Source organism: Mustelus asterias, chromosome 9 (genome assembly GCF_964213995.1).
Source record: "Mustelus asterias chromosome 9, sMusAst1.hap1.1, whole genome shotgun sequence".
In the NCBI taxonomy this organism is placed as follows: Eukaryota; Metazoa; Chordata; class Chondrichthyes; order Carcharhiniformes; family Triakidae; genus Mustelus; species Mustelus asterias.
In genome coordinates this window covers 16,074,468-16,101,779 of record NC_135809.1, presented here as the reverse complement: position 1 = coordinate 16,101,779, position 27,312 = coordinate 16,074,468, and the positions used below count along the sequence as shown (strand labels likewise).

At 43.6% G+C, this 27,312-nt stretch overlaps 1 protein-coding gene across 4 annotated transcripts in view; it reads left to right on the top strand.

The window, feature by feature from the left end:
* tmem117 (transmembrane protein 117) overlaps positions 1-27,312 on the top strand; it is a 319,128-nt gene that overhangs the window by 23,200 nt on the left and 268,616 nt on the right. Inside the window, exons 1-2 of one of the 4 annotated variants that reach the window (XM_078219734.1) lie at positions 1,214-1,297; positions 2,952-3,260. In XM_078219734.1, coding sequence (XP_078075860.1) covers positions 1,285-1,297; positions 2,952-3,260 — 322 coding nt within the window. In that variant the 5' untranslated portion in view covers positions 1,214-1,284. Of the gene's footprint in view, positions 1-1,213; positions 1,298-1,608; positions 1,701-2,505; positions 2,678-2,951; positions 3,261-27,312 lie in introns of those variants that run through there. The other 3 variants (XM_078219736.1, XM_078219735.1, XM_078219733.1) reach the window with 3 other exon arrangements.

Here is a 27,312-nt window from a genome sequence, read left to right as displayed (position 1 = left end):
TTTTTTTTTGTCCAAAAGTGTAACAAAAGGACAGAATTGGATTTGGTTATAATATTCCTGTAGTAGCGATTAGTTTAAATATAGAATCTTTACAATGCAGAAGGAGGCCATTTGGCCCATTGAACCTGTACTGATAACAATCCCACCCAGGCCCTATCCCCACAACCCCATGTATTTACCCTGCTAACACCCCTGACTTATAGCCAACGAACCTAACCCGCACATCTGTGAGCTATGGGAGGAAACTGGAGCACCTAGAGGAAACCCACGCAGGCACGAGGAAAACGTGCAAACTCCACACAGACAATCCCACCCAAGCCCTATTCCCATAACCCCATGTATTAACCCTGCTAATCCCCCTGGCACTAAGGGGTAATGTAGCATAGCCAATCAACCTAACCACATCTTCGGACTATGGAAGGAAACTGGAGCACCGGAGGAAACCCACGCAGACACAGGGAGAAGTGGCAAACTCTACACAGGCAATCACCCGAGGCAGCAGTGACTACCACTGTGCCACCCTGGCAATGATTCAGCAATTGTATTAACTGATACTGGACATTATTGCACGCTTGTTTCAGTATTGTATGTTATTTTCATGTGAAGTTTAGAATTAATTGAACGATAGGTTTACTGTGTTTAGCCATTATTCTTTACATTAGGGAATAAGAATTAATTCATAATTTAGTATCACTGTGTGATTTGTAGGGTCCAGAAAACACAAGGCTGTGCACTTACTAATTCGGTCATTGGGGTAACCCAGTCATAGGGAAATTTCTAACGTTTTTCCTTCATCATTGAAAGTCTGGGGTCTCCACACATAGCGATTACATGTTCTCATGTGACACCAATACACTTTATTTAAAATAGTCTCATTAGTCACTTGAGGAAAGTGTATGGGACTGAGAGTAAATTTGAGCATCTGGTATAAATATAACCTCATGGATGGAAGTGCAGCCAATGTAAGATGATAAATTGACATAAGCTTAATCTCACTGTGTCAGGCCGGAATTGTGGGCTGCTACCCAATTTCTTTGAATCAGAAATCGAATAGATGTCTGAAAAATGTTGTTTTTGAAACATTGGATCTGTTTAGTAACATGAGAGCTTCAAATAAGTAAATTTAAGCTGTTGTGTTTTGAGTTCAGCAGAAGTGCAGGGCAGCGTCTATATTTACACCACACACAGATATATCTGGTAACCACCCCCCCTATTTATTTCTGAAGTTGTGCGCGGTGGGGTTGTGAGAATTAGCAGCTCTGTCCTGAATAAGTCGAGACGAGGATGCCTTCTACTGGTAATAACGATTTAACTTATTATCCACGAGAAAGTTGCTTCCTGTTTTCACTTCGAAACTGTTTTTTAAAAGCTTGCATTCCATTTGTAGGTTTGACGCACTTGTTGCATGTCGCTTTGCCTTTGTAGTAATTATGAGCCTGGGGAGACTGGCTCAGCTGCTTTCTGAGTTGAGACTCCATCCTACTCCTGCTGATGAGGCAGTGGCTGGCGTTTACAATAAAGGGGAAACAGCCCTAAACTCCTGCCTCAGGTCACATGTCGCATGCCATGCCTTTTTATTTGCATTTTTAAAACATAATTTTAATCTCTGAGTGTAGAACAGCGTGAGGAGAGCAGCAGCAGCCCAGACAGTCACTCCTGGAAATGGTGGGTTGTAACATGAGAAAAGAGTAGGCAGCAAGGTTAGTATTAAACCTGTCGTATGTCCTACGTCATGGTAGGTGGGTGAATTTAAAGGCAGAATTACCATTCATTGTAAATGCTGAGGCAGAGATTGCTTTAGGCTGTGTGGATAGTTTTACATGGTGAATGTTATTTAAATGAGTGGCAAATTTCTGATTTTTAAAAAAAGAATGCATTGTTGTGCTGGGGTGGATTGTTTGATGGTGAATGCTATTTAAATAGGGGTGGCATGGTGGTTAGCACTGCTGCCTCACAGCGCCAGGGACCCGGGTTCGATTCCCGGCTTGGGGGGTCTCTGTGTGGAGTTTGCACGTTCTCCCCGTGTCTGCGTGGGTTTCCTCTGGCTGCCCCGGTTTCCACCCACAGTCCAAAGATGTGTGGGTTAGGTGGATTGGCCGTGCTAAATTGCCCCTTAATGTCAGGGGGAATTGGGAGGGTAAATATATGGGGTTACGGGAATAGGGCCTGGATGGGATTGTGGTCGGTGCAGACTCGAAGGGCCAAATGGCCTCCTTCTGCACTGTAGATTCTATAAGATGGCAAATTTCTGATTTCCTTTTTTAAAGAATGCATTGTGCTGGCTGTTATTTAAACTATGTGGAATATAAGAGATCACTTTGCCAAACCCTTTGGTGGGATGGAAATAACTGGAAATTCCCACACAAGGGAGTTTCCTGCAATAAGGCACATCATTGGTCACTCTTCCAGCCAATAAAAGTTAACCTTTCAGTCTCAATAGTTTTGGATGAGAGACTTTTAATGCCAGCCTCTCTCTCTCTCCCCAGTTGCTCTTTGCACCTTCATTGCCATAGAGCACACATTCTATTGAAAGCGACTTCAGTCACTACTGAGGAAATTGCTAAACCAGGGAAAAATCCACCCGAATCTAGAATCCCCCTCAGCTGGGCTTCTAGAGAATGTTCATTATGAAATGTAACTTTGTATGGTGATGCAGATGTGCTGAGTGGCACAGCAGGTAAATATCTCATTGTGTTTTACATGATGTGGAGATGCTGGTGTTGGACTGGGCTGGGCACAGTAAGAAGTCTCACCACCCCAGGTTTTATATGGTATCATGAGCTTTCGGAGCACTGCCCCATACACTCACCTGATGAAGGAGCAGTGCTACGAAAGCTCGTGATACCAAATAAACCTGTTGAGACTTTAACCTGGTGTTGAGACTTCTTACTGTGTTTTACGTAGACAACTTACTGAATGGCTAATTTGTGTGTCTCTCTCTCTCTGCACAGATTGCAGGTTGAAGGGGCGGCCCATGTGCATGAGGATGGTGAAAGCATTTCGTTATTATTTCCAGCACCCATGGAGCCGGCTGGTTGTGGCCTACTTGGTGACTTTCTTCAACTTTCTTATTTTCGCTGAGGATCCCATCTCCCACAGCCAGACTCCTGCCAACGTCATTGTGGTTGGAAACTGCTTCTCTTTCATCGCGAATAAGTATCCTGGAGGAGGCTGGAGCTTCCTGAAAGTGCTACTGTGGCTGTTGGCTATTATTACTGGCCTTGTTGCAGGAAAACTCCTCTTCCATCAGCGGATGTTTGGTAAGTCACAACTGAATCACCCTTGAGCACTGTTCAGTCACTAAGGAGGCCATCTCATTTTCTGTTCCTCAGTTTTATTCATTAAAACTGAATGAGTATTCTTTGTATTAATGTTCGAGAGCATCATTCCAATTGTGGCACTTAACTTGACCTTGATTCATTCCTTGGGTGTTTTGGTTTATGGGATGGATTTAAAGTCCAAAGATGTGCGGGTTAGGCGGATTGGCCATGCTAAATTGCCACTTAGTGTCAGGGGGACTAGCTAGGGTAAATATGTTGGGCTATGGGGTTGGGGCCTGGGTGGGATTGTGATTGATGCCGCCTCGATGGGCCAAATGGCCTCCTCCTGCACTGTAGGGAATCTATGGAAGTGCATTTTTATTAGTCAATCCTAGTTGGACACTCGATGACCAATTTACATGCTGTGTGCTTTATTCAACCTCAATTGTTGGGGCAGACGTTGCATCTGCACACGCACCCCATGGAAAGATGCCTTTCGGCCCATCGTGTCCATGCTGGCCATCAAGCACTTGTCTATTTTAATCCCATTTTCCTGCGCTTGGCCTGTAGCCTTGTATGCTGTGGCATTGCAAACGCTCATCTAAATACCTCTTAAATATCGTGCTCATATTCATCCCTTTTCACCAGTCTGTAGTTCATGTCCAGCTAGCTGATAACTATACCAAGGTATGATGAAAGCTGACAGCAGAATCTGACCGGTTTCTTTTTTACAAAGTTTATTCCCCCTCCGTTTTCACCTTTCTCGAAAGGCAGTTTGAAAGAAGATTTAAAAAGTTTCTTTTCAGGCCTGTTTCAGAGCCTTGTTCAAACTGAATTAAATTCTAGAATTCCTGGCTTGTTCAAAAATAATCTGTGAATACAGAAAGGCAAAACCCAGACCGGTATGAAAATGTTACTTGGATGTGGAGCATCAGTTTCTATGTAAATGTTTGTATTTTAATTAAACTTTTGCCAGACTTGCTTCATTGCTGTAAAAAGAAACACTGACCTCCTTTACCCGAATCACACAACATTGGTTTAATTTATTGGAGCGGATTCTCCATTCATGTTGACACTTTTTATCATTTAAAAGACAGTCTAGAAAAAGTTGGAAGGCTACCTCGCAGCTATATATAATATCCAGGAAGTTCAACTCTCAACAGTTTACTATGATAGCTTCAAAAATAAAGTCCACCCTGTTCTAAAGTTTTCTGTTTATTCCATCACATTTCCGAGTAGGCCAGTGCATGTGTACATTAGTTCAATGTCAACAAATGATCTGTGGACTTATTATCTGGTGGCTATTGCAGGAAAATAACAGCCACTGCTGCTACTTACATTGCCCCTTTTCATGACTTGGTATATGTACAGCAGGAAGGGTACTTGCTGTGATTCGAATGCTTGGACAAGATTCTCTGTCCTCCCAGTGGTGGGAGGTGTTGAGTTGTTTGCTAATGGCGGGATTCTCCGGTCCCGCCGCTGTCGATAGGAATTCCCATTGATGCCACCCGACGCTAGTGGGGAAACTCACGGGCGAGGGGGCGCTGCCAGTGGGACTGGAGAATCCTGCCAGCGTGAACGGCTGGAGAATTCCAGCCCTTATCTGTGTACAGGGAAAAGTTTCAAAATTGGAGGGAAAAGTGTCCTACTGGGTGTGGTTGTGAAACGTTTATTTAAATATCAATCATTGGGGGGGAAAAATAATGACAGGATTGTAAATTGTCAGCTGAATAATATGGAAGGGATGATATGGAAGTAATACAGAGGTTGTATCTGGGTGCTGCTTGTGGTGCTACCAACATCTGTCCTTTTTAGAAAGCTGTTCTGTGGAAATGATACTGTTCTGCCTCTTGAGATCTATGCACGTTAAAGGGCTTTGTTCACTTCTGAAAATGTGGGCTGGTGAGTGGGGCATGCCCTGGCAGTGTGCCCTGGCATTACCCTGGAGGGAGGAGATACAGATTGCGGGGGGTCCACATGTGCATGGGGGAAGGTTCCTGTGCGTGTGGGGAGGGAGGATGGGGGGTTGCCCTTGAGCATGTGGGGGGATTCCTCTCTTTAACCAGCGATCAGGATGCCCTTTCTCTTCTGGCCCCATCCTGCCAGCGTGACGGTGTGGGTCACACCTCCAAATCTATTAGTTCCAAGTGCTGCACGATATGGCGAGGAAAGCCGGCTGTGTAGCCAGCAAGCTGCAGGCCACTTTCACGCCTGAGCCAGCACTCGGATGGAAAAAGGGAAAGAATTGCCCGTAGAAAAGTTTCACTGCTGAAAAAGACCATTCAGCCCATCATATCTGTGCCAGTAAACTAGCTGCTCATTTTGACCCCAGTTTCCACCACCCGAATCATAGAATCCCTACAGTGCAGAAGGAGGCCATTCGGCCCATCAAGTCTGCACCAATAACAATCCCCATAACTCCACATATTTACCCCACTAATTCCTCTAACCTATGCATCCTGGGACACGAAGGGGTAATTTAGCATGGCCATCAACATCTTTGGACCGTGGGAGGAAACCGGAGCACCCAGAGGAAACCCGTGCAGACTCCACACAGACAGACCCAAGCCAGGAATTGAACCCAGGTTCCTGGAGCTGCGAGGCAGCAGTGCTAACAACTGTGGTCCTTGGCCTCCATTTTAGCATGTATCATTAACTCCTAATGCATTTTGATGTAGCTTCATTTTACTGATTTTATATTAATTTAATAATCCATAATTGGAAAACTCACCAAAATGTCCTTTTTATCACTTTGCCCCATACATATGAATGTACAAGACAGAAAGGGACAATTGTGGTTTATCCGGTCTAGCACACACTGCTGTCGCTCACAAAAGCCTTGTAGATGAAGTAAATTGTTTTAATTTTGAACCTTGTGACACATTGTGCAGATGGAGCATGATGCAATGTGCTGAGGACAAATGATGCTGATAAATGCAAATACATTCCGTGAAGTTATTCAGTATAACAAGTACGTTGAGACTGAATGTCGCACCAATGACATTGCTCATAATAAGTTCTCTCAAGCATGCAAGACCAGAAATCGCACCAATCATTTGACAGGGTTGAAAGAATCTTGGCAAATAGTTACCTTGAAAGTTCACTTCCAAAAGAACACAAATTTGCATGACTCTGTGGCTTTTATTTATTTTAAGACAAGTATACAGTGACCATAACAAGTAGCTTGAACCACCCTGAATTTTGTTCCTTGTTTCTGTTGGGTTGCTTTGAAGTAATAATGCTGAATTTTGTTGCTGCCAGCATTTGAGTGGCATTGAAATCACAGAATCATTGAATCCTATGGTGCAGAAGGGGACCATTCAGCCCATTGGGTTTTCACTGACCACAATCCCACCTATCCCCATAACCCCATGCATTTACTGTATCTAGTCCCGCTGACACTAAGGGGCAATTTAGCTTGATAAATTTTAATAGCAAAGAAACTCGCAGGGTAGGGATTTGAGGATGGTGAGTGCTGATCATTTGCCATCACGAGAGTCGTTGCGTAATGCACAACCACTGAATCTTGACCTCCCACTGCTATTTCATGGGCACTTGAGCATTGATTGGCAGTGGACGGGACTTCCATCTGCCCTTAAAGCAAAGCACTCCTAAGCTATCCTGGCAGCTTTTCAACCCGGCCAGGCACAGCAGTGTAGTGGCCAGAAACAATACTGCAATTCTTTGCCTGGGACTAAGTCCAGGGTCCGTTTCAAACGTAAGACCAGGTTGTGAGGGTATGTCCTGGGATATCGGGAAGGGAGGGGTGATCATGGTATTGTGTGTGTAGGCCAGTGGGGAGGGGGTCCTGGAGGTCCAATGTCCTGGGGGTAGGGAAGAGCGCCCCGACTTTGAGGGGCCTTCCCATCCTAGCTTGGTCAAGTTTTATTGTGATTTTCCCACCTTACCCACACCCACTCCTGCCAGCCTAAAAATTGAGGATAAATTTGAGGGATAAGGCCTCTAGGTGGCCACTTAAAGGGTGAGATTCCCACCCAAGGCCCTGCCCGCCCAAAGTGTGAAATTGCTTCTGGGTTCGGGTAGGTGGGTTCCCAGAAGGAGTCCCGTCTATTCAATTTTGCACCCCCGCCTCAGAACCCACCCATGGGGGGAGTGTAAAAATTCTGGCCGTGGGGAAGCCCTTTCTGACAATTCTGTGCCTCCTCTGGACTTCCCTCCAGTGTCTGGAACTGTGATTTTCCCCTATGAGTTGTCACTGGCCTGACTTGCACATCAGCCACTTGGCAACCAGTGGGCTGTGCACCAGGGTTTTCTGGACATGGTTCATTCATACCTGGGTTACACCTGTTAAGGTGAGTATTGCACAAAGGGATGATCTTTTTGTGATTCAACAGTATGGCGTCCAAAATCTTTTGTGGCAAGTCTTGGCTGTTCATTCTTAGTCAAGTCACAAATTGGACTACCACAAGGATGTAAGTTTTCTTTTTCAATCTTGGTACAGAATGCCATTTATGTTTAATCACTTAAACTGCTCCAGCTGCAACTTTGTATAGCGACAAAGGAAAAACTGTCCGTGTTGTGTTGAAAAGGAAACAGCAGAATTTACTTTGACATTGGAGAATGATTAACAGCGAAACCTCAGAGAAGTAATCATCACCCTCTGTTCTTCTGACTTAATTGCTTTCTTCCCCCACCCTATTAATCAGCAATGTAGGAGTTTAGTGGTTCGAAGCCAGTGCATCAGGATTTCAATATACTTTACTGGTGCATAACGTGTTGTTACAAACCCCACTGATGTTGCATGTGAGGGTGTTCCAAAACCCAGACGTGTAACTTGGAACACTGGTTCTTAGTGGTGTATACATAATGTGAGGAATGATGTACTACTCATTGAGGAAAAAGTCCAGTCATAGTGTGAGCAATTAATAAAGAATATTTATTAATTTAAAACAAAAACACACCTGACAAGGAGGATTATAATACCATATGATGTACGCTGACCAGACACACACCATTTTACATGAAACTAACCCGTGAACCCCAAATTACCTATATTTCCGGAACACTCAACCCCCCCTTTTCCTATTTCCCAAACAACATCCAATATTAAGCAACTTGATGAGTTAAATCCAGCAAAATAATTACCCCCCACAAGTTAAAGTTTATTTATTTATTAGTCACAAGTGGGCTTAAATTAACACTGCAATGAAGTTACTGTGAAAATCCCCGAGTCGCCACACTCCAGTGCCTGGTCGGGTACACTGAGGGAGAATTTAGCATGGCCAATGCACCTAACCAGTACGTCTTTCGGACTGTGGGAGGAAGCCGGAGCACCCGGAGGAAACCCACGCAGACAAGGGGAGAATGTGCAGACTCTGCACAGGCAGTGATCCAAGCCGGGAATCGAATCCAGGTCCCTGTCACTGTGAGGTAGCAGTGCTAACCACTGTGTCATGGTGCTGCCCCTACTGGTTAAGGTGGCCATGTCTGGGGAAACTCTTCCGGCTCAACAAACGTGAAAATTGGCTACTTTTAGGCGGCTATCTCAACAGCTGCAGTCCTGATGTTAGTTGCCTCTCCCCTTTCCTCTTTAATTATTGTCCTACAGTTATTATTTCTTTTCCTTTTTGATATTCATCCTGTGGGTTTGGCTTTTGGCAGATATGACCATTTCCTTATCGCTCCAATTTCATAGAATCACTAGAGTTGTCGCCCCATCAAATCTGCACCAATTCTCTGACAGAGCATCTTGCACGCGCCCTATCCCCATAACCTCACACATTTACCTGCTAATTCCCCAAATCTACACATCTTGGGACACTAAGGGACAATTTAGTATGGCCAATCCATCGAACTGCACACCTTTGGACCGTAGGAGAAAACGGGAGACCCTGGAGGAAACCCTCACAGACACATAGTGTCTGAACTATGGGAGAACTAGGGAGAACATGCAAACTCCACTTTGAAGTTACTACATCTTGAGCCCCATTGTATTTCTAGTCAAATATGTAAACACTTGTTTTTCCACTAATAGGCTAATTCACATCTCATCGTTTCTCCAGATGTCTGCCTCTAATCAACTCCTCGGTTTATTTTCTGATATATTTTGTTTTTTAATCTTAAATTTTCCCGAATTTTTAGAGGTAAATATTGAAGGTTATAAATGCGTCATTACTGGAAATAGTGACCAGTAGTCCCTGGATGAGATACTGTGTCCCTGTGGCAAACAAAGATCCACTAAGAGGTCCCGGTTCATGAAACCTGTCCACAAATGAATTTTCTACTATTAATTGCCTCATGGGTTCAGGTACTGAACCCCAGGCTGTCCTGTTTCAGTCAATAAGTTGGTGAGGCTCTGAGTACAGTGGGATTGAACGGTGGTCTGCCAATCCTCTGTCCTCAAACAGGTAGAAGGAATGGACTCACTGGGGAAGTTTAATTTATGTAGAAATTGAACTGTCATTAAAGTGTGCACACTCTAACTCTGCTAAATCTTCAACACATCCCCATAATGCGTGTAGCTTTATTATTAAAAGTTGTTTGAAGGAAAACCCATCCCAGAGCCAGAATACCGGAGTAACAAGGCTGCTGCTAATCAAACTAATGAACAATGGCTGGAACTGGGCCATATGAATGTCTTGGTAGAATAGGATCTTTTAAATTGGAAAAGTGTCGAGAGACATTAGACTCTAGAGAGTCTGGGGAAATAATAATGGAAAACATGGAAATGGCAAAATTGTTGAGGAAGTATTTTATGTCTATTTTCATTGCGTGGGAAACGTATTTGAAAATCGAGAGTTGAAAGTGAGGAATAAGCAATCACTGGGGAAAGGATGCTGGAAAACCATTTGACCTAAAGTCCAACAAGTTCCCAGGTCCAGACGGCCTGTATCCTAGGGTCTTAAAATAAGTGGCTATAGAGATAGTAGAGGCACTGGTAATCCTCCAAAATTTCTTAGATTCTGCAAGGGTCCTAGTGGATTGAAAAATAGATGCTGCTGTACGCAGCAAACTACCCAGCCTTCAGGAGAAACCCACACAACCCTGCCACAGCAACCTCTGCAAGACATGCTGGATCATTGACATGTATGCCATCATCTCCCGTGAGAACACCATCCACCAGGTACACAGTACATACTCTTGTGACTCAGCCAACATTGTCTACCTGATGCGCTACAGGAAAGGATGTCCTGAGGCATGGTACATTGGTGTGACCATGCAGACGCTACGACAACGGATGAATGAACACCGCTTGACAATCGCCAGGCAGGGGTGTTCCCTTCCTGTTGGGAAACACTTCAGCAGTCACAGACATTCACCTCTGATCTTTGGATAAGCGTTCTGCAAGGCGGCCTTCACGACACACGACAACACAGAATCGCTGAGCAGAAACTGATAGCCAAGTTCTGCATACATGAGGACGGCCTCAACCAGGATCTTGGGTTCATGTCACACTATCTGTAACCCCCACGGCTTGCCTGGGCTTGCAAAATCTCACTAACTGTCCTGGCTTGAGACAATTCACACCTCTTTAACCTGTGTTTAACCCTCTCTCCACTCGCATTGTCTGCTCCTGTAAAGACTTGATTACCTGTCCAGACTTGCATTCCAACCATTATCTTGTAATTGAGTTTGTGTCTATATATGCCCTGTTTGTGAACCGAACGCTTCACTCACTCGATGAAGAGGCAATGCTCCGAAAGCTCGTGCTACCACATAAACCTGTTGGACTTTAACCTGGTGTTGTGAGACTACTTATTATTCAAGGATGGAATGATAAAGAAAGCAGAAAACTATAGGCCAGTTGGCCTAACATCTGTCAGAAGGAAATTGCTAGAATCCTTTATTAAGAAAGTCCTAGCAAGATATTTAGAAAATCATAATGCAGTCAGACAGAGTCAGCATGGTTTCGTGAGAGAGATATCATGTTTAACTAATTTATTAGACTTCTTTTGAGGAAGTAACAAGCAAGATGGGTAAAGGTGTAATGTGTTTGGATTTTCAAAAGACATTTGATGCACATCAAAGATTACATTACAAAATAAGAGCTCATGGTGTTGGGGGTTACATGACCGTGAATAGAGAGTAGGGATAAATGGGTATTTTACAGGTTGTCAAGCTGTAACTAGTGGTGTGTCATGATGTGGAGATGCCGGCGTTGGACTGGGATAAACACAGTAAGAAGTTTACCAACACTAGGTTAAAGTCCAACAGGTTTATTTGGTAGCAAATGCCACTAGCTTTCGGAGCGCTGCCCCTTCGTCAGGTGGAGTGGAGAAATGCTCACAAACAGGGCATACAGAGACACAAACTCAATTTACAGAATAATGATTGGAATGCAGTCTTTATAGATAATCAAGTCTTAAAGGTACAAACAATGTGAATGGAGGGAGCATTAAGCACAAGTTATCTGCAAAGACTGCATTCCAATCATTATTCTGTAAATTGAGTTTGTGTCTCTGTATGCCCTGTTTGTGAGCATTTCTCCTCCACTCCACCTGACGAAGGGGCAGCGCTTCGAAAGCTAGTGGCATTTGCTACCAAATAAACCTGTTGGACTTTAACCTGGTGTTGTTAAACTTCTTAGTGGTGTGGCACAGGGATCAGTGCTGGGACCTCAGCTATTTAGTCTACATCAATGACTTGGATGAAGGTGTTAGGGTGTCAGATCAGAACCCCCAAGGTATATAATGAAGTCAGGCTAGACACCAACACCTTTTTCTATTTTGGCATAAATGTGAGGAAAGGATGCATTCTAGGCTCCCTCACAGGAGGAAACATACAGTATCCACCCCATCAAATCTGCTCAGGATATAATTGTGTCAGAAGCAATTCAAAGAAGATTCACTCGACTCATTTCTGGGATGAAGGGTTTATCTTGTAAGGAAATATAGGACATGTCGGGCCTATATCTATTGGAGTTTAGGAGATAAAAGTGATCTTATTGAAGCCTAAAAGATCCTGAGCAGATTTGATAGGGTGGATACTGTATGTTCCCTCTTGTAACGGAGCCTAGAATTGGGACACATGGTTTAAGAAAAAAGCATCTCCCTTATAAGATGGGGATGAGGAGAATTATTTTTCTCTCAGATGGTCATTAGTCTTTGGAATTCTCTTCAGAAAGAAAGAAGTGGAAGGTGGGTCATTGAATTAGGCAGAGGTAGAGAGATTTTTGGTAGATAATGGGAATGGAGGGTTATAGAGGGCAGACGGGAAAGTGGTGTTGAAACCACAATTAAAGCAGTCATGATTTTACCGATGTGGAAAGCAGGCTTGAGGGGCTAATACTCCTGCTGCTGAATTGCTCGTTCCATGGGAGCTGGGACAGAGTGCCCACTTTCAGGTGGGGTGAATGAGTGTAGACTTGTGTGTCTATAGGTTATGTTACTGGGCTAGTAATTCAGAGGATTACTGGATTAATGATGTGGAGACATGACTTTAAATCTCACCCAGGCAACTGGGACATTGAAGTTCAAGTAATTTAAAAAAAAATCTTAATGGTGACTATGAAACTACAGGATTGTTTTAAACACTCACCCGGTTCATTAATATCCTTTAAGAAGGAAATGTGCTGCCCTTTATTCGGTTTGGCCTTCGTGTGACTCTAGACCCAGAACATTCATAACTGACCTGTGAAAAGATCCAGCACACCGCACTGTTATATGGGTGGCATAGTGGTTAGCATTGCTACCTCACAGTGATAGGGACCTGGGTTCAATTCCGGCTTTGGATTACTGTTTGTGTGGAGTTTGCACGTTCTCCCCATGTCTGTGTGGGTTTCCTTTAGGTGCTCCGGTTTCCTCCCACAGTCCAAAGATGTACAGGTTAGGTGGATTGGCCATGCTAAATTGGCCCTTTAATGTCCCAAGATGTGTAGGTTAGGGGAATTAGTGGGGGTAAATACGTGGGGTTGTGGGGATATGGCCTGGGATGGGATTGTTGTCAGTGCAGGCTTGATGGGCTGAATGGCCTCCTTCTGCATTGTAAGGATTCTATATCGGACTACTACAGAATTTTTCTAATCAGCATCCGTGGGTGTATCAAGAAGATAGCCCAGCACCACTTTCTCAAAGACTCAATAATGGCAATAAATGCTGGTCTTGCCAGTAATGTCCACACCTCCTGCATTAATATAACAAAATTGGCTAAGAAAACACGGTCGCCCGAAAACAAGACAACTCTTTCTATGGAAATATGTCCCCGTGTTGAGCTAGTGGACATTATCGGTCTCTTCACAATAGGCAATGAATTGTACAGCTCAGAATTTCTTAAAATCTTGGATCAGTTCAATGAATATAAAATCTTGTGCTGACAAGAACCTGTTTAGCTAGAAGCACAAATGTAAGTCATCAAGTCAGGTAGCAATAGCTATCTGAGAGTCTTAGAAATCTTTCTAAGAATTTTCTAAGATTTCTGAGAGTCATCAATTTGTGTTCTGTGATTAATGCCTACTGCCATCTGCTGGAAACTCAGCAACTAACACTAAGGGACCGTGCCATCAATACTTTGTGCGACCAATGCATAAGATGCATATGTTGCAATTTGCCAAATATATGAATCAAAAAAATAACCTGAAATATGCCCATTGTATTTGAGTAAAATTTGATATAAATGCACTTAGAATTTTAATTTGCAAAATATTCTATTATTCATTTTAGTTTGAACTTCATTATTATCAAATTCTATTTAAGTTCGAACTTCATTACATCCTGATCAAAATGCTAAATGTCTGTGAAATGCCCTGCTTGTGAGCATTTCTCCACTCCACCTGATGAAGGGGCATTAGTTACCATTTAAATCTCCTCTGCCTATAAGCTGAATCCTGACTCCAGTATCATTCGTTACAAAGCAGGCTTCTTCCTAATACTTTTAACTTGTTCTCATGACAGACAGGCAGCCCTGAGCAGATCTGCCTGAGATATTGTACAGCAGGACTAAAAATTATTGCTCTTGTTCTATAGTTACTGACTCTCCCTCTCCTGACAACTGTTGGAGAAGTTAAATTAGACTGCTTACAACCTTTCGATCCTGAAATTAGCTTCTGACCACATGTCCATATCATCCCTAAGATCGCCTATTTCCATCTCTGTAACGTCGGCTAACTCTACCCCTGAGTTGGCTCATCTGCTGCCAAAACCTTCCCCCGTGCCTTCATTACCTCTAAACTCAACTTCTATTGCACTCTTGGGCAACCCTCCCACATTCTATATAAAAGCAAATTACTGTGGATGCTGGAATCTGAAACCAAAAGAGAAAATGCTGGAAAATCTCAGCAGGTCCGGCAGCATCTGTAAGATATCTTACACTGAGAGGAGCAGCAGTAGCCAGCAATGGAAGCAATTGAGAGGGCGCTTCAACATGTTGGTGCCCTCTCTCAATTATCATGTCCCAAAGACTTGAACGGGATCATAAACTGAGACAGACAGGCATGAAAGGACCTGTGTGTAAGGTCAAAGGGATACATTTTAAGGGGTGTCTTAAAGGAACAGAGTGAGGTGGAGGCGGTGAAGGAATTCCAGAAAGCACTACTGCCAATGGTGGAAGGATATAAATCTGAGGTACAAGAAACCAGTATTGGCAGAGTGCAAAGATCTCGGAGGAGAGCGGCACAGTGGTTAGCACTGCTGCCTCATGGCGCCAAACCTTCCCATCTTTGGACTGTGGGAGGAAACCGGAGCACCCGGAGGAAACCCACGCAGACACGGGGAGAATGTGCAAACTCCACACAGACAGCGACCCCGAGGCTGGAATTGAACCCGGGTCCCTGACGCAGTGAGGCAGCAGTGCTAACCACTGTGCCACCAACATTAAATACTATGGGCGTGATCTTACCACCTGTTCACTCCATGCTTCCACTGCAGTGAGGTTGGGGAATTTGGCGGCCAGCCAAATCTTCATTCACTGTGGTAGGGTGGTAAAATCCCACTGGGTGTGAATGGTGATTAGAATCCGGCCTGTGTCAGATCGTATAGTTATCACCAAATGTTCGGAAAACAAAGGGCAAATATGCCATTTTCACTTTAGCCTGTGCTTTTTAAAAAATGATGACTTGGATACTTGTTGGGCTCACTGTCAGCCACTTTGGAGCAGAGTTTTCTGGTAGGTGCCTTTTCTTGCAACACTGCTCCAGGCCCAAGGAAATGAACCAGCATCTGCTGCTAGCTGTTAATTTTACTTAGCAAATACACCGTTACTATCGTTGTGCCTCTTATGCTGCATGGCAGTTCTCGCAACACCAACAGATGGATCATGGATCCAGCTGTCATCTCAATCTTCACTTAATGGCTTGTCATATTGCGAAGTACCTGCTGCTCTGTACATAAATCCTAATAATTCATCTGCCTTGAAAGCAGTCTGACTCATTTCAGCTGCGGTTAAGTTTATTTATGATGATTGGGATGGATCATGTTTTATAGAAATGAAATTTTGCAGCACAGGATATAACTAATTAGACATTGAATTCTTCTGGAATCTGATCTTCTTTAAGATCTCACATCGTCTTTGCACTTGGTAAATATTTCTTTGGTCCAAATACGGAAGTGATAACCTGTTAAGTCCATCTGTCACGTGACGGCCAAGATTTAGATCACTTTGGGTGATATTTTAACTAGTCCAAAATGCATCCCCTTGCACAGAATTAAAATTTGGCCCTTTGTTTCAAATTCAGGTAAAGTTGAGTGTGTCAGGATTTGAGTGGAGGGGGAATCGTGTGAACTGGCAATGAGTCGCACGGAGGAGATGAACCTGTTAGGTGCAATAAGAGTTGACAAAGCCCCCAAGTTCTTCAGTGTGTGTGTGCACGCGTGTATATAAAGTATCTCCATCAGTCTGTTTTATGTCAAAACCAAAATATTGTCTTGAAAGGTTCCGAAAATCAATATAACTAATGTCTTTAGTACATTGAACAAAGTGATGCAAACTAACAAGATACCAATGATTCTCACCACAAAGAAATATTGACACTTGGTCACTACACAGTATTTGTTTCACCCTGTTGATTGTTGTGTCTAACACTCAGTTCAGTGCTTTTTTTTTTATTTATAAGCATCACAAGTAGACTTACATTGACACTACAATGAAGTTACTGTGAAAATCCTCTAGTCGCCACACTCTGGCACCTGTTCGGGTACACAAAGGGAGAATTTAGCATAGCCAATGCACCTAACCAGCATGTCTTTCGGACTGTTGGGAAACCGGAGCACCCGGAGGAAACCCACGCAGACACAGGGAGAACGTGCAAACTCCACACCCGACAGTGACCCAAGTCAGGAATCGAACCCGGGTCCCTGGCACTGTGAGGCAGCGGTGCTAACTGCTGTGCCACTGTGTTGCCCATTTAGGGCACCCATGGGAGGAACAATATTTATACTGTGGCAGTCATTCATGAGTCAGTTCCACTAATTAGTAAGTATTGGTTTAGTGAGTAAAAACATTGTACAATTCAGTGCTAAATTGATATAGATCAGAAGTTCTCATGTTTAAATGCAGGTTTGTGCTGACTTAGTTAATATTTGCTACTTAACAAAGAAGTGTCAACATTTGCTTGGTGTGAAATGCTGATTTTTAAAATCCTTATTTGATGTGTGGCTTTCTACCTTTTTAATTATAGGGAGCATCCTGCTACAAAATTGTCAGATTGCTTCGTAGCTAGCTAACTGTGTGTCATTTTGACTAATTTGTGTCTGAGCAATCAATTGATAAATGATGTGAGCTTTCACACTTCAGTTGACATTGCAATATCGATTAATGAAGCTAAATGAGATGGAAATAATTAAATGTGTGCCTATGGAAATATTGGATTCCTTTTTATGTAGTGATTTGTTTGCTGATAAATGAAGTGCTTTGCAAATTCTGCGTGGGCAGTCAGTATGTGTGTTAATAATGGAAACTCTGTGTGGCTCTCTGGGGGTGAATTTTCTGACCATTTCTTCCCGCCGTAAGATATCTTGGACTTTTATGCATGTCGTATTTTGTTTACGTTTGAGGAATCTGAGCTGCTTCTCGCTGGACTTAGTGGCATGATTTCTATCAACTAATTACAATTCGCCTCTCCTCCACAACCTTCTAGTTCCTTATTGGTCGTACCATATCAACCACTGATGGTTTCAACATGAACTAGTCTTGTGAAGTTTTTAGAATTTGTTGCTGCTTCAGTTGGTTATTTCAGGAAAGTGTTGCCAAACTGTTTTACTCTGCTGGTGATGCTGTTACTTCAGTGTTTGATACAAACAACTTGAGAGATAAGTGTGTGTTTGAGATCTGCACTTCCTTTTCTAACACATTGCTGGTTGGTGTTGAGTATGATCCAAGATAAGGACTTGAGAGTCTATATTGGTCCTATCTCAGAAGACTAAGGAAATTTGGTATGTCAGCTACAACTCTCTCCAAGTTTTACAGAAGCACCATAGAAAGCATTCTTTCTGGTTGTATCACAGCTTGGTATGGCTCCTGCTCTGCCCAAGACCGCAAGGAGCTACAAAAGGTCGTGAATGTAGCCCAATCCATCACGCAAACCAGCCTCCCATCCATTGACTCTGTCTACACTTCCCGCTGCCTCGGCAAAGCAGCCAGCTTAAGGACCCCACACGCCCTGGACATTCTCTCTTCCACCTTCTTCCGTTGGGAAAAAGAAACAAAAGTCTGAGAACGCGTACCAACTGACTCAAGAACAGCTTCTTCCCTGCTGCTGTTAGACTTTTGAATGGATTTGCCTTGTATCAAGATCTTTCTCTACACCCTAGCTATGACTGTAACACTACATTTTGCACTCTCTCGTTTCCTTCTCTATGAACGGTATGCTTTGTAGCACGCAAAAAACAATACTTTTCACTGTATGCTAATACACATGACAATAATAAATCAAAACTAAGGCCAGAATGTTATGGCCGTTCACGCTGGTGGGATTTTCCCATCCCGCTGCAGTGAATGGAGATTTGGATGGGTGCCAAGTTCTCTGACTTTGTTACAGTGGAAGCGTGGCGTGAGCGGCCGGTAGGCTCGTACCCTGAGAATCGATATAGGTAAAGACTATCATGGGTGATTCTGGATCTTCTGTTAAAGGACTTGAAGCTACTCTTATGGACTGTAAACTGTACTTATTTCCTCTCTCCAATTGTCTGTAACCACAAGTATTTTGGGATTTTCTTTTGAAGTATGCGGCGTGTTTTCCCAAACCCTCAGTTTGTGTGACCCAGGTTTACTAACGACCCGCATCAGACTTGTGTTATGATTAACTCAGAAGGTTAGTTTATTCCACGTTCAATATCCAGGGTGTTTGCAACTTCCCACTCCACCATATACACATATATATGTACATACACAGTAAGGAAGAGCGGGGAGAATAGAAAAAGGAGTTTCTACAACTCTGGATAGTAACAGTACAAGAACCACAGTGATGAAGATTAGTTCATGTGATTTCCAGACTCCAGTGTCAGAATCGAGTGAGGAATTCTTTCATGCAGGAGTTCAAATTCAGCTGGCTGAAGATTGGAGTTGCGGAGTTCACCTTAGTTGGTGCTGATGCAACATGAGGTAGGTACACAAAAGACTGGGTTGGTTCTGTGGGCAATGGTAGGACATCTTCCAGCTGAAGAGGGCATTGAGGAGCAGCTTGCTGTTTTGCCTAGAGTTCGGCATTCACCAGTTGGATATTAAACAGCCAACTGTCTGAGGCAAATAGTGTAATGTTGAAACTGTCCAAAAAGGCCAGAGGCTTAGATCATGTGACATGGCCCTTGATGGTTAATTATAGTGTAACAATCCGTTTCTGTGCTTCCTGCCAGAATTGCGCTGCTCATCCTTAGGGGAGAGACAAGTCGTTATCAGCATCTCTTCCAATATAGTGAGTCTCTTTCGTTACAGTTCTGGTGGGGAGCCAGGTTTGTTTGCACTCTGCTTGCACTGATCAAAAGGGGCCTGTACAATGAGGTGTGAGATTCCACAGGTTGAGTGAGGAATTATTTTGTTCTGTGGTAGCTCCCAGAACAAGGGGCCAATGTTATGGTCATATGACTTGTAGCAGCCTTTACAGAGAGTCTAATTTTTAAAGTTTATGGCAAAAAAATAAGTTTTAGATTTATTTTCATGTTAAATGGAACCCAACACTACAAAAAATGAACGGCAGGTGCTGTTCTAATATTCCCCCTCAATGGGTAAAATACATGTAAGCATTGAAGGTGTATCTATTCCAATAGAATGGTCTAGATTTTGCACATCCACGGTGAGTCAGTAACACTCCCTGTAAACCTTGAAGAAAGCTGTCCACAATGATCTAGCAATGTCTAACGGCTATTTCCCCTCTCCAACTTCAATTTGAATCTGGCGCCAATCAAAGCAATTTCCTGACATTTAGCAATCAGTGTCACCAAGCAAGGTAAAGAACCAATTGCATCGAAGAATTCTCCCAGACAGCAAACCAGGAAGTAATAGAAAATGAATATCCCTTTATTTTTGAAGAAAAAATTAATCTATCAATATCTCTTTTTTTTTTGTAAACTGTTTCTATCCCTCTTGCCTTTCCACCTATTTTTGTGTTATCTGCAAATTTGGCTACAGCACATTCACTTACTTCCTCTAAGTCATTAATATATATTGTAAATGGTCGTGGTCCCAGCACTGATCCCTGTGGAACCCACTGGTTACAGGTTGCCAACCTGAAAAAGAACCCCTTATCTCCACTCTCTATTTCCTGCCCATTAGCCAATTCTCTACCCATGCCAATATCCTACCTCCAACACCATGGGCTCTTTTCTTATGACTTAACCTTTTGTGAGGTACCTTGTCAAATGCTCAATTGCTGAGAAAGCAGAATAATTACGCATTTTAGCCATGTTGTATTTACTCCGATAGGGCTGACGGGTTTTTGTTTATAATGGTGATTTCCCCTGGGTTTTTTGACGAAAGGAATGTGGGTTTAAGTATACAGAGTCATGTGGTTAATGGGAGGAGCTAGTTTTGTAGCAGAGGCACAGCTTTTAGTGTTCTAGCTGGGGTTACAAGTATTCAGAGTGGAGGTGGATAAATATTTGATAGATCGCAGGATAGAGGCTATGGGGAAATGGCGCAAAAAAGGAGTTGAGGTTGGCATAGAAAAGGCATGATAGTAGTGAATGGCAGGGCCTGGTGGCCTAGCCCTGCTTCTATTTCTTGCTCAGTTTATTTTCTCATTATCTTTTTAGTCTGAATTCTGAAGAAACCAATCGCATTGAAGAATCCTCAGACAGCAATGATTATACCATGCTTTTGAAAAAGCATTTTCTGGGAGGGGGGGGAATGGAAAATGGACAGTGGAGGAAGGGGAAGCTACAACCACAGTCGGGGAAATGGGGAAGGGGCAGTGAGGGGGTGGTTTGCACGCACTGGGGGTGGGGGATGGGGGATGGAATGGGGTTCAAGAAGTGAGGGGGAGGCAGGTTGGGGAGTGCCAGCAATGCTGCCACAGTTGTTGGCCGTGTGGGGTAGGGGAAAAAGCCCCTGATTGCGCCGTGAGGGATGGAGGTGGACAGGAGATGGCCCTCTATATACCTCCATGGGGTGTGTGGTGGAGTTAAACTTCAGTGCTGATCAGAGTGCCTTTTAAAGATGGCGTCCAATCTCTGTGGAGCCGGCCTTGCCAGCTCTATCGGTCCCTGTCCTGCCAGAGCAACGGCATAAACCACAACCCAGACTGATTTTTGTGAGTGGGTCATATTTGGTCTGAAAACCTCTGTGCATCTGGAGAGATACTCATTGGTTTTCAGTCAGAGCCTGACAAATTATGAAAATTCCACCTAACACTTAAGTGCAAAGCCCCTGGGGAAATGGGAGGTTTGTTTGTTTGAACTTGGGGCAGTATGGGTACCAGGAGCTGTCTTTTTTTTGATATATGAGAGAAATGTCAATAATGTAGTTGGTATCTGATGTCCTTAATCTAAGCTTACATGCTGAAACCGACAGATGGCCCAGATAATTCTTCAATTCTAGCGAGCTAAGCCACTCATGCATTTAAAACCGTGTTTAATTTGCTTAACAGCATGGAAGTTGGCTTTGCACCGTGCTTCACTCATTTGGTGAAGGTTACAAAAGCCTGTGGAGGATAAATCCCTTTCTGATGATGTGCGCAAAACTCGCAAACACACCTCTGGGATTCAACAAAACATCTCCAAGATTATACAAGCTAGTTTACAATTTATTTAAAACAAAGTTGTCTGTGCTCTTAAGTGTGGGATATGAGGGGGGAGGGGGGAGAGAGAGTCCCCAAGTATATCATAAATGCCTAAAGCCATTTGATATACTTCCTGAAGCTAACATTAATGTGTTTTAAATGCGAATACATAAATCTTTAGCTTTCTGTAGTATGGCTACTCAATGCATTTCTCCTCCTCTTGTTGCAAAGAAATAATTTGAGGAGATCTTGCAATGAAGTCTCCCTTGTGTGCTGATGTTTCCACTTTTCCATATTTTAATCACACCAGCTGCTCCCTCAACACTATCATCTGGTGACCAAATGCTGCTGCGAATCCATCCAAACTAGTGGATAGGGAGCAGCTGTTTCCCATAGTTAAAGGGTCAGTTTCGAGGGGACACAAGTTAAAAGTGAGGGGTGGGAGGTTTAGGAGGAAATTTGAGGAAAAACTTCTTTATCCAGAGGGTGGTGATGGTCTGGAATGCGCTGCCTGGGAGGGTGGTGGAGGCAGGATGCCTCACATCCTTTAAAAAGTACCTGAATGAGCACTTGGCACGCCATAACATTCAAGGCTATGGGCCAAGTGCTACCATATGGGATTAGGTGGGCAGGTCAGGGCCTTTCATGTGTTGGTGTGGACTCAATGGGCCGAAGGGCCTCTTCTGCACTGTAGCATTCTGTGAAACTCATGATTCACCAGGTACCATACAATCTAGTCTACAAGTGTTATCAGCATGTAAGTTTCCATCACCTTGGGATTCTTAAGGAAAACTAATTTCCCATCTGTAGGGTTTTCCCCACCTTTTTTTTATTCTAAAAAGTGTAACATCTGCATCAAGCCAGTCTTAAAAAGGATTCTGGGCACCTTCTGGATCTCTGGAGTATGTTACAAACTGAAGAATCGTTGGTCTTAGAAAGCAAATGTATCTCGTTGGTCCCCAAAACATTTAACACAGTTATCATTCTTGTGTGTTCATTTATTTTTATTAAAGGTTCCATTCAAGAGATCACATAAGCTTCAGCTTGATTCAAATGATATAGCACTGTTGATCCTCAAGTCAGAAGTTTGTGGGCTCAAACCATTTGAGTGCGTAATCAAAGCTGGAAATTGTAGAACCGAGGGAATGTTCTGTTTTGTGAAACATGGTGTCTTTTGGATGTGGTTGTTAGACCGAGGCCTGATCTGCCTTTTCATGTGTCAGCACAAGATTCCTTGGCCCCCCCCCTTTTTTTTTTTAAGGTGAGCAGGAATTCTCCGAATGACTTGGCTCATGTTCATCACCCGACCACCCCAAGCAAAATCAAATTAAATAATTTGCCTCGCTATCTGTGGCACTTTGCTGTGTGCAAATTGGCTGCGACGTTTGCCCACTAAACCACAGGAACAAGACATCCCAAAGTAATTAACTTGTTTTGAAGTGCCAAGGAATGCCAAATGAATATGAAAAGTACTGGGATAAATGGGAGTCTTGCTTTCTTTGTTCAATTCAAAATAACTTGCAGCCATTTTTTTAAAGTCCCCACTGCTTTCTGATCATCTGCTTGTTACTTATGGGCCACATTCATGAACAGTTTGTACGTGCCAAGCTGATGTATCCGACATTGCAGTTTTCCAATGACTTTTTTTGGGGGTTGCAGGGAGGGGAAGCAAGCAAAAGCTCGGATTGGAAGGAAAGATGGTGTACTTTTACATTTTAGTGTGTTCGAGAGCCCAGGTAAAATAAAACGGCAGTGTGCTTGTATGTGACAATCTGGTGAGCTTGAGTGCTGTGAATTTTATTCCACGTTTTCCGTGCTGCCACAGATAAAGGTGAATGTGGAATGAATACAAACAACAAATAACGTTTCCTCCCCATTATAACCGCAGTCAGTCACACATAGTTTTGACTAGGAACTCTTAATGTGCTTGCTTAATATTCTCTCTGCAAAAATGGGGAGGCAATGGCCTAGTGGTGTTATCGCAAGACTATCAATCCAGAAACTCAGCTCATGTTCTGGGGACCCGAGTTCAAATCCCACCACGGCAGATGGTGCAATTTGAATTCAATGAAAAATATCTGTAATTAAGAATCGACTGATGACCATGGAACCATTGTCAATTGTTGGAAAAACCCATCTGGTTCACTGATGTTCTTTAGGGAAGGAAATCTGCCGTCCTTACCTGGTCTGGCCTACACGTGCCTCCAGAGCCACAGCAATGTGTTTGATTTCTCAACTGCCCTCAGGCAATTAGGGATGGGCAATGAATGCTGGCCAGCCAGCGATGCCCATGTCCAATGGATGAATTTTTAAAGAATTATCCAAGTTATACCTGCTGGCACATATCTTTCGTATATCCCTGCAACCTCTGGCAATGCATCCATGAAGCTACGGCAACTCGATGACACTAACACCAAGAACTTCATTTGATAATTTGACCCATTGAGTTGCTTGGGTCTGGAGGTTTGGCAAGGGGTGTCCAGGGTACTATTTGTTGCTTGGGTAAATAAATTTTGAACTAGTCCATTAGGACCTGTTGGTATTCATAGCTTGATCCATGCAAACAAATGGGCCATATGTGACTCAAGGGGTTCGATAGTGTACACACAAGTGGCCCATTAAGACACAAAAAAACATGGGCACTTCTACCGTTTTGTACTGATTTCAGATACAGTTTACAAGTCTGGGGTAGCACAGGTGAAAATAGACTGGAACAGCTGTTTCCAGTGCAATAACCACTTTGTTCTTTTCTTGGCAGAAAAGCAACAGTCAGGAAATCTAAGCCAAGAGATATTTTATTTGACTCGTGATCAATTTTTTATGCCATACACAATCTCAAGAGCTTTAAAAGCAGCCTATTATCAGAATTGTAAAGTCTAATCTTCCTGAATAATACTTGTGCCATCTTGCACGTAAGCTGTGCATTTGAAGATGAAAGAAGCACCATTATTTTGATCAGTCACCTGTCTTAATATAATCTCTCACTCAAACAAAAAGTCAATACACAAAATGAATGCCTGGCAACACTGACACCTCCATGGTGAAATCAACATTTATCTGGATTCTCTGTTTGCTGGGAAACAGTCATCTGATGTCTCAATCTGCTATTAAATTATGTTTGATTATACTAAATTTCTCTTATTGTCACTGTCACTTTTACAGATGGTAATGTGTCTTTTCGTGTCTCTCGAATATCTAATATCACATGCAGTCTGAGTGCTGAGACCGGTCTATTGCAAAATGCAGGTGCCATTCTGTGCTCAACAACATCCAGCAATAGTGATGATCGAGAGGAACATGGGGGTGGCACAGTGGTTAGCACTGCTGCCTCACAGCGCCAGGGACCCGGGTTCAATTCCAGGTCACTGTCTGTGTGGAGTTTGCACATTCGCCCTGTGTCTGCATGGGTTTCCACCGGGTGCTTTGGTTTCCTCCCACAGTCCAAAGATGTGCGGGTTAGGTTGATTGGCCACGCTCAGTTGCCCCCTAGTGTCAGGGAGATTAGCAGGGTAAATGTGTGGGGTTATGGGGGTAGGACCTGGGTGGGATTGTTGGTGCAGGCTCCGTGGGGTGGATGGCCTCTTTCTGCACTGTGTAGGGATTCGGATTGTCTGGCATATGGGGTGAGCTATTTGTTGAGTTAGTGACATGAAAAACCATACAAGATCATGGTTTAATGTTTCACTTGGAATGATAGTAAGACTGATGTTGCAATAGAACTCCGCAAGGAAAAATGAAAGATGAGGTTTTTGCCATCAAGCATATCCTACTCGTGTACGTTGACTTTTGTCAAGGGACTGTGGTGATACGATGAATCTGAAGTTTGTGTATTTCAGCATATTAAGCACTAAGTGAAGGACTGAAGACCGACTAAACCCTCGACCAAGTGGTCTCAATGCCAATGTACTGAAGGAAGCTATGGGGGACATCTGGTACGCACTAACTAGAGTATTGAAAGTCCCATTAGGTACTAGGGAAGTTATACTTGGGTTTGGCACATAACAAAATGGTTTTGACTGAATAGCTCGCAATTAGTTTAGAGGGAGCAAGGAGGCCTGTTTGGGATGTCTCCCCAACTTTGAAGATGTTACAACTAAATAGGGGGAGTTCTTGTAAAGTGGCTTATTTGGATAAAATATTCATAAAAGACTCCAGGGAAATGGTAAACTTGCATAATGCAAAGGTTGGGCCACAATTGGAGTTCTCTGTTCAATTGCGGGAGCTCCATTATGGAAAAGACATGAAACCTAATGCAAGCACATGATGTAGGTTCGCCAGGAAGTGGAAATCATAGAACATAGAACAGTACAGCACAGAACAGGCCCTTCGGCCCACGATGTTGTGCCGAGCTTTATCTGAAACCAAGATCAAGCTATCCCACTCCCTATCATCCTGGTGTGCTCCATGTGCCTATCCAATAACCGCTTAAATGTTCCTAAAGTGTCTGACTCCACTATCACTGCAGGCAGTCCATTCCACACCCCAACCACTCTCTGCGTAAAGAACCTACCTCTGATATCCTTCCTGTATCTCCCACCACGAACCCTATAGTTATGCCCCCTTGCAATAGCTCCATCCACCCGAGGAAATAGTCTTTGAACGTTCACTCTATCTATCCCCTTCATCATTTTATAAACCTCTATTAAGTCTCCCCTCAGCCTCCTCCGCTCCAGAGAGAACAGCCCTAGCTCCCTCAACCTTTCCTCATGAGACCTACCCTCCAAACCAGGCAGCATCCTGGTAAATCTCCTCTGCACTCTTTCCAGCGCTTCCACATCCTTCTTATAGTGAGGTGACCAAAACTGCACACAAATTCCAAATGCGGTCTCACCAAGGTCCTGTACAGTTGCAGCATAACCCCACGGCTCTTAAACTCCAACCCCCTGTTAATAAAAGCTAACACACTATAGGCCTTCTTCACAGCTCTATCCACTTGAGTGGCAACCTTTAGAGATCTGCGGATAGAGACCCCAAGATCTCTCTGTTGCTCCACAGTCTTCAGAACCCTACCTTTGACCCTGTAATCCACATTTAAATTAGTCCTACCAAAATGAATCACCTCACATTTATCAGGGTTAAACTCCATTTGCCATTTTTCAGCCCAGCTTTGCATCCTATCTATGTCTCTTTGCAGCCTACAACAGCCCTCCACCTCATCCACTACTCCACCAACCTTGGTGTCATCAGCAAATTTACTGATCCACCCTTCAGCCCCCTCCTCTAAGTCATTAATAAAAATCACAAAGAGCAGAGGACCAAGCACTGATCCCTGCGGCACTCCGCTAGCAACCTGCCTCCAATCCGAAAATTTTCCATCGACCACCACCCTCTGTCTTCGATCAGACAGCCAGTTACCTATCCAATCGGCCAACTTTCCCTCTATCCCACACCTCCTCACTTTCATCATAAGCCGACCATGGGGGACCTTATCAAACGCCTTACTAAAATCCATGTATATGACATCAACTGCCCTACCTTCATCAACACACTTAGTTACCTCCTCAAAAAATTCAAGCAAATTTGTGAGGCACGACTTGCCCTTCACGAATCCGTGCTGACTATCCTGGATTAATCCACATCTTTCTAAATGGTCGTAAATCCCATCTCTAAGGACCTTTTCCATCAATTTACCAACCACCGAAGTAAGACTAACCAGTCTATAATTACCAGGGTCATTTCTATTCCCTTTCTTAAACAGAGGAACCACATTCGCCATTCTCCAGTCCTCTGGCACTATACCCATGGACAGCGAGGACCCAAAGATCAAAGCCAAAGGCTCTGCAATCTCATCCCTTGCCTCCCAAAGAATCCTAGGATACATTTCATCAGGCCCAGGGGACTTATCGACCTTCAGTTTATTCAAAACTGCCAGGACATCCTCCCTCCGAACATCTATTTCCTCCAGCCTATTAGCCTGTAACACCTTCTCTTCCTCAAAAACATGGCCCC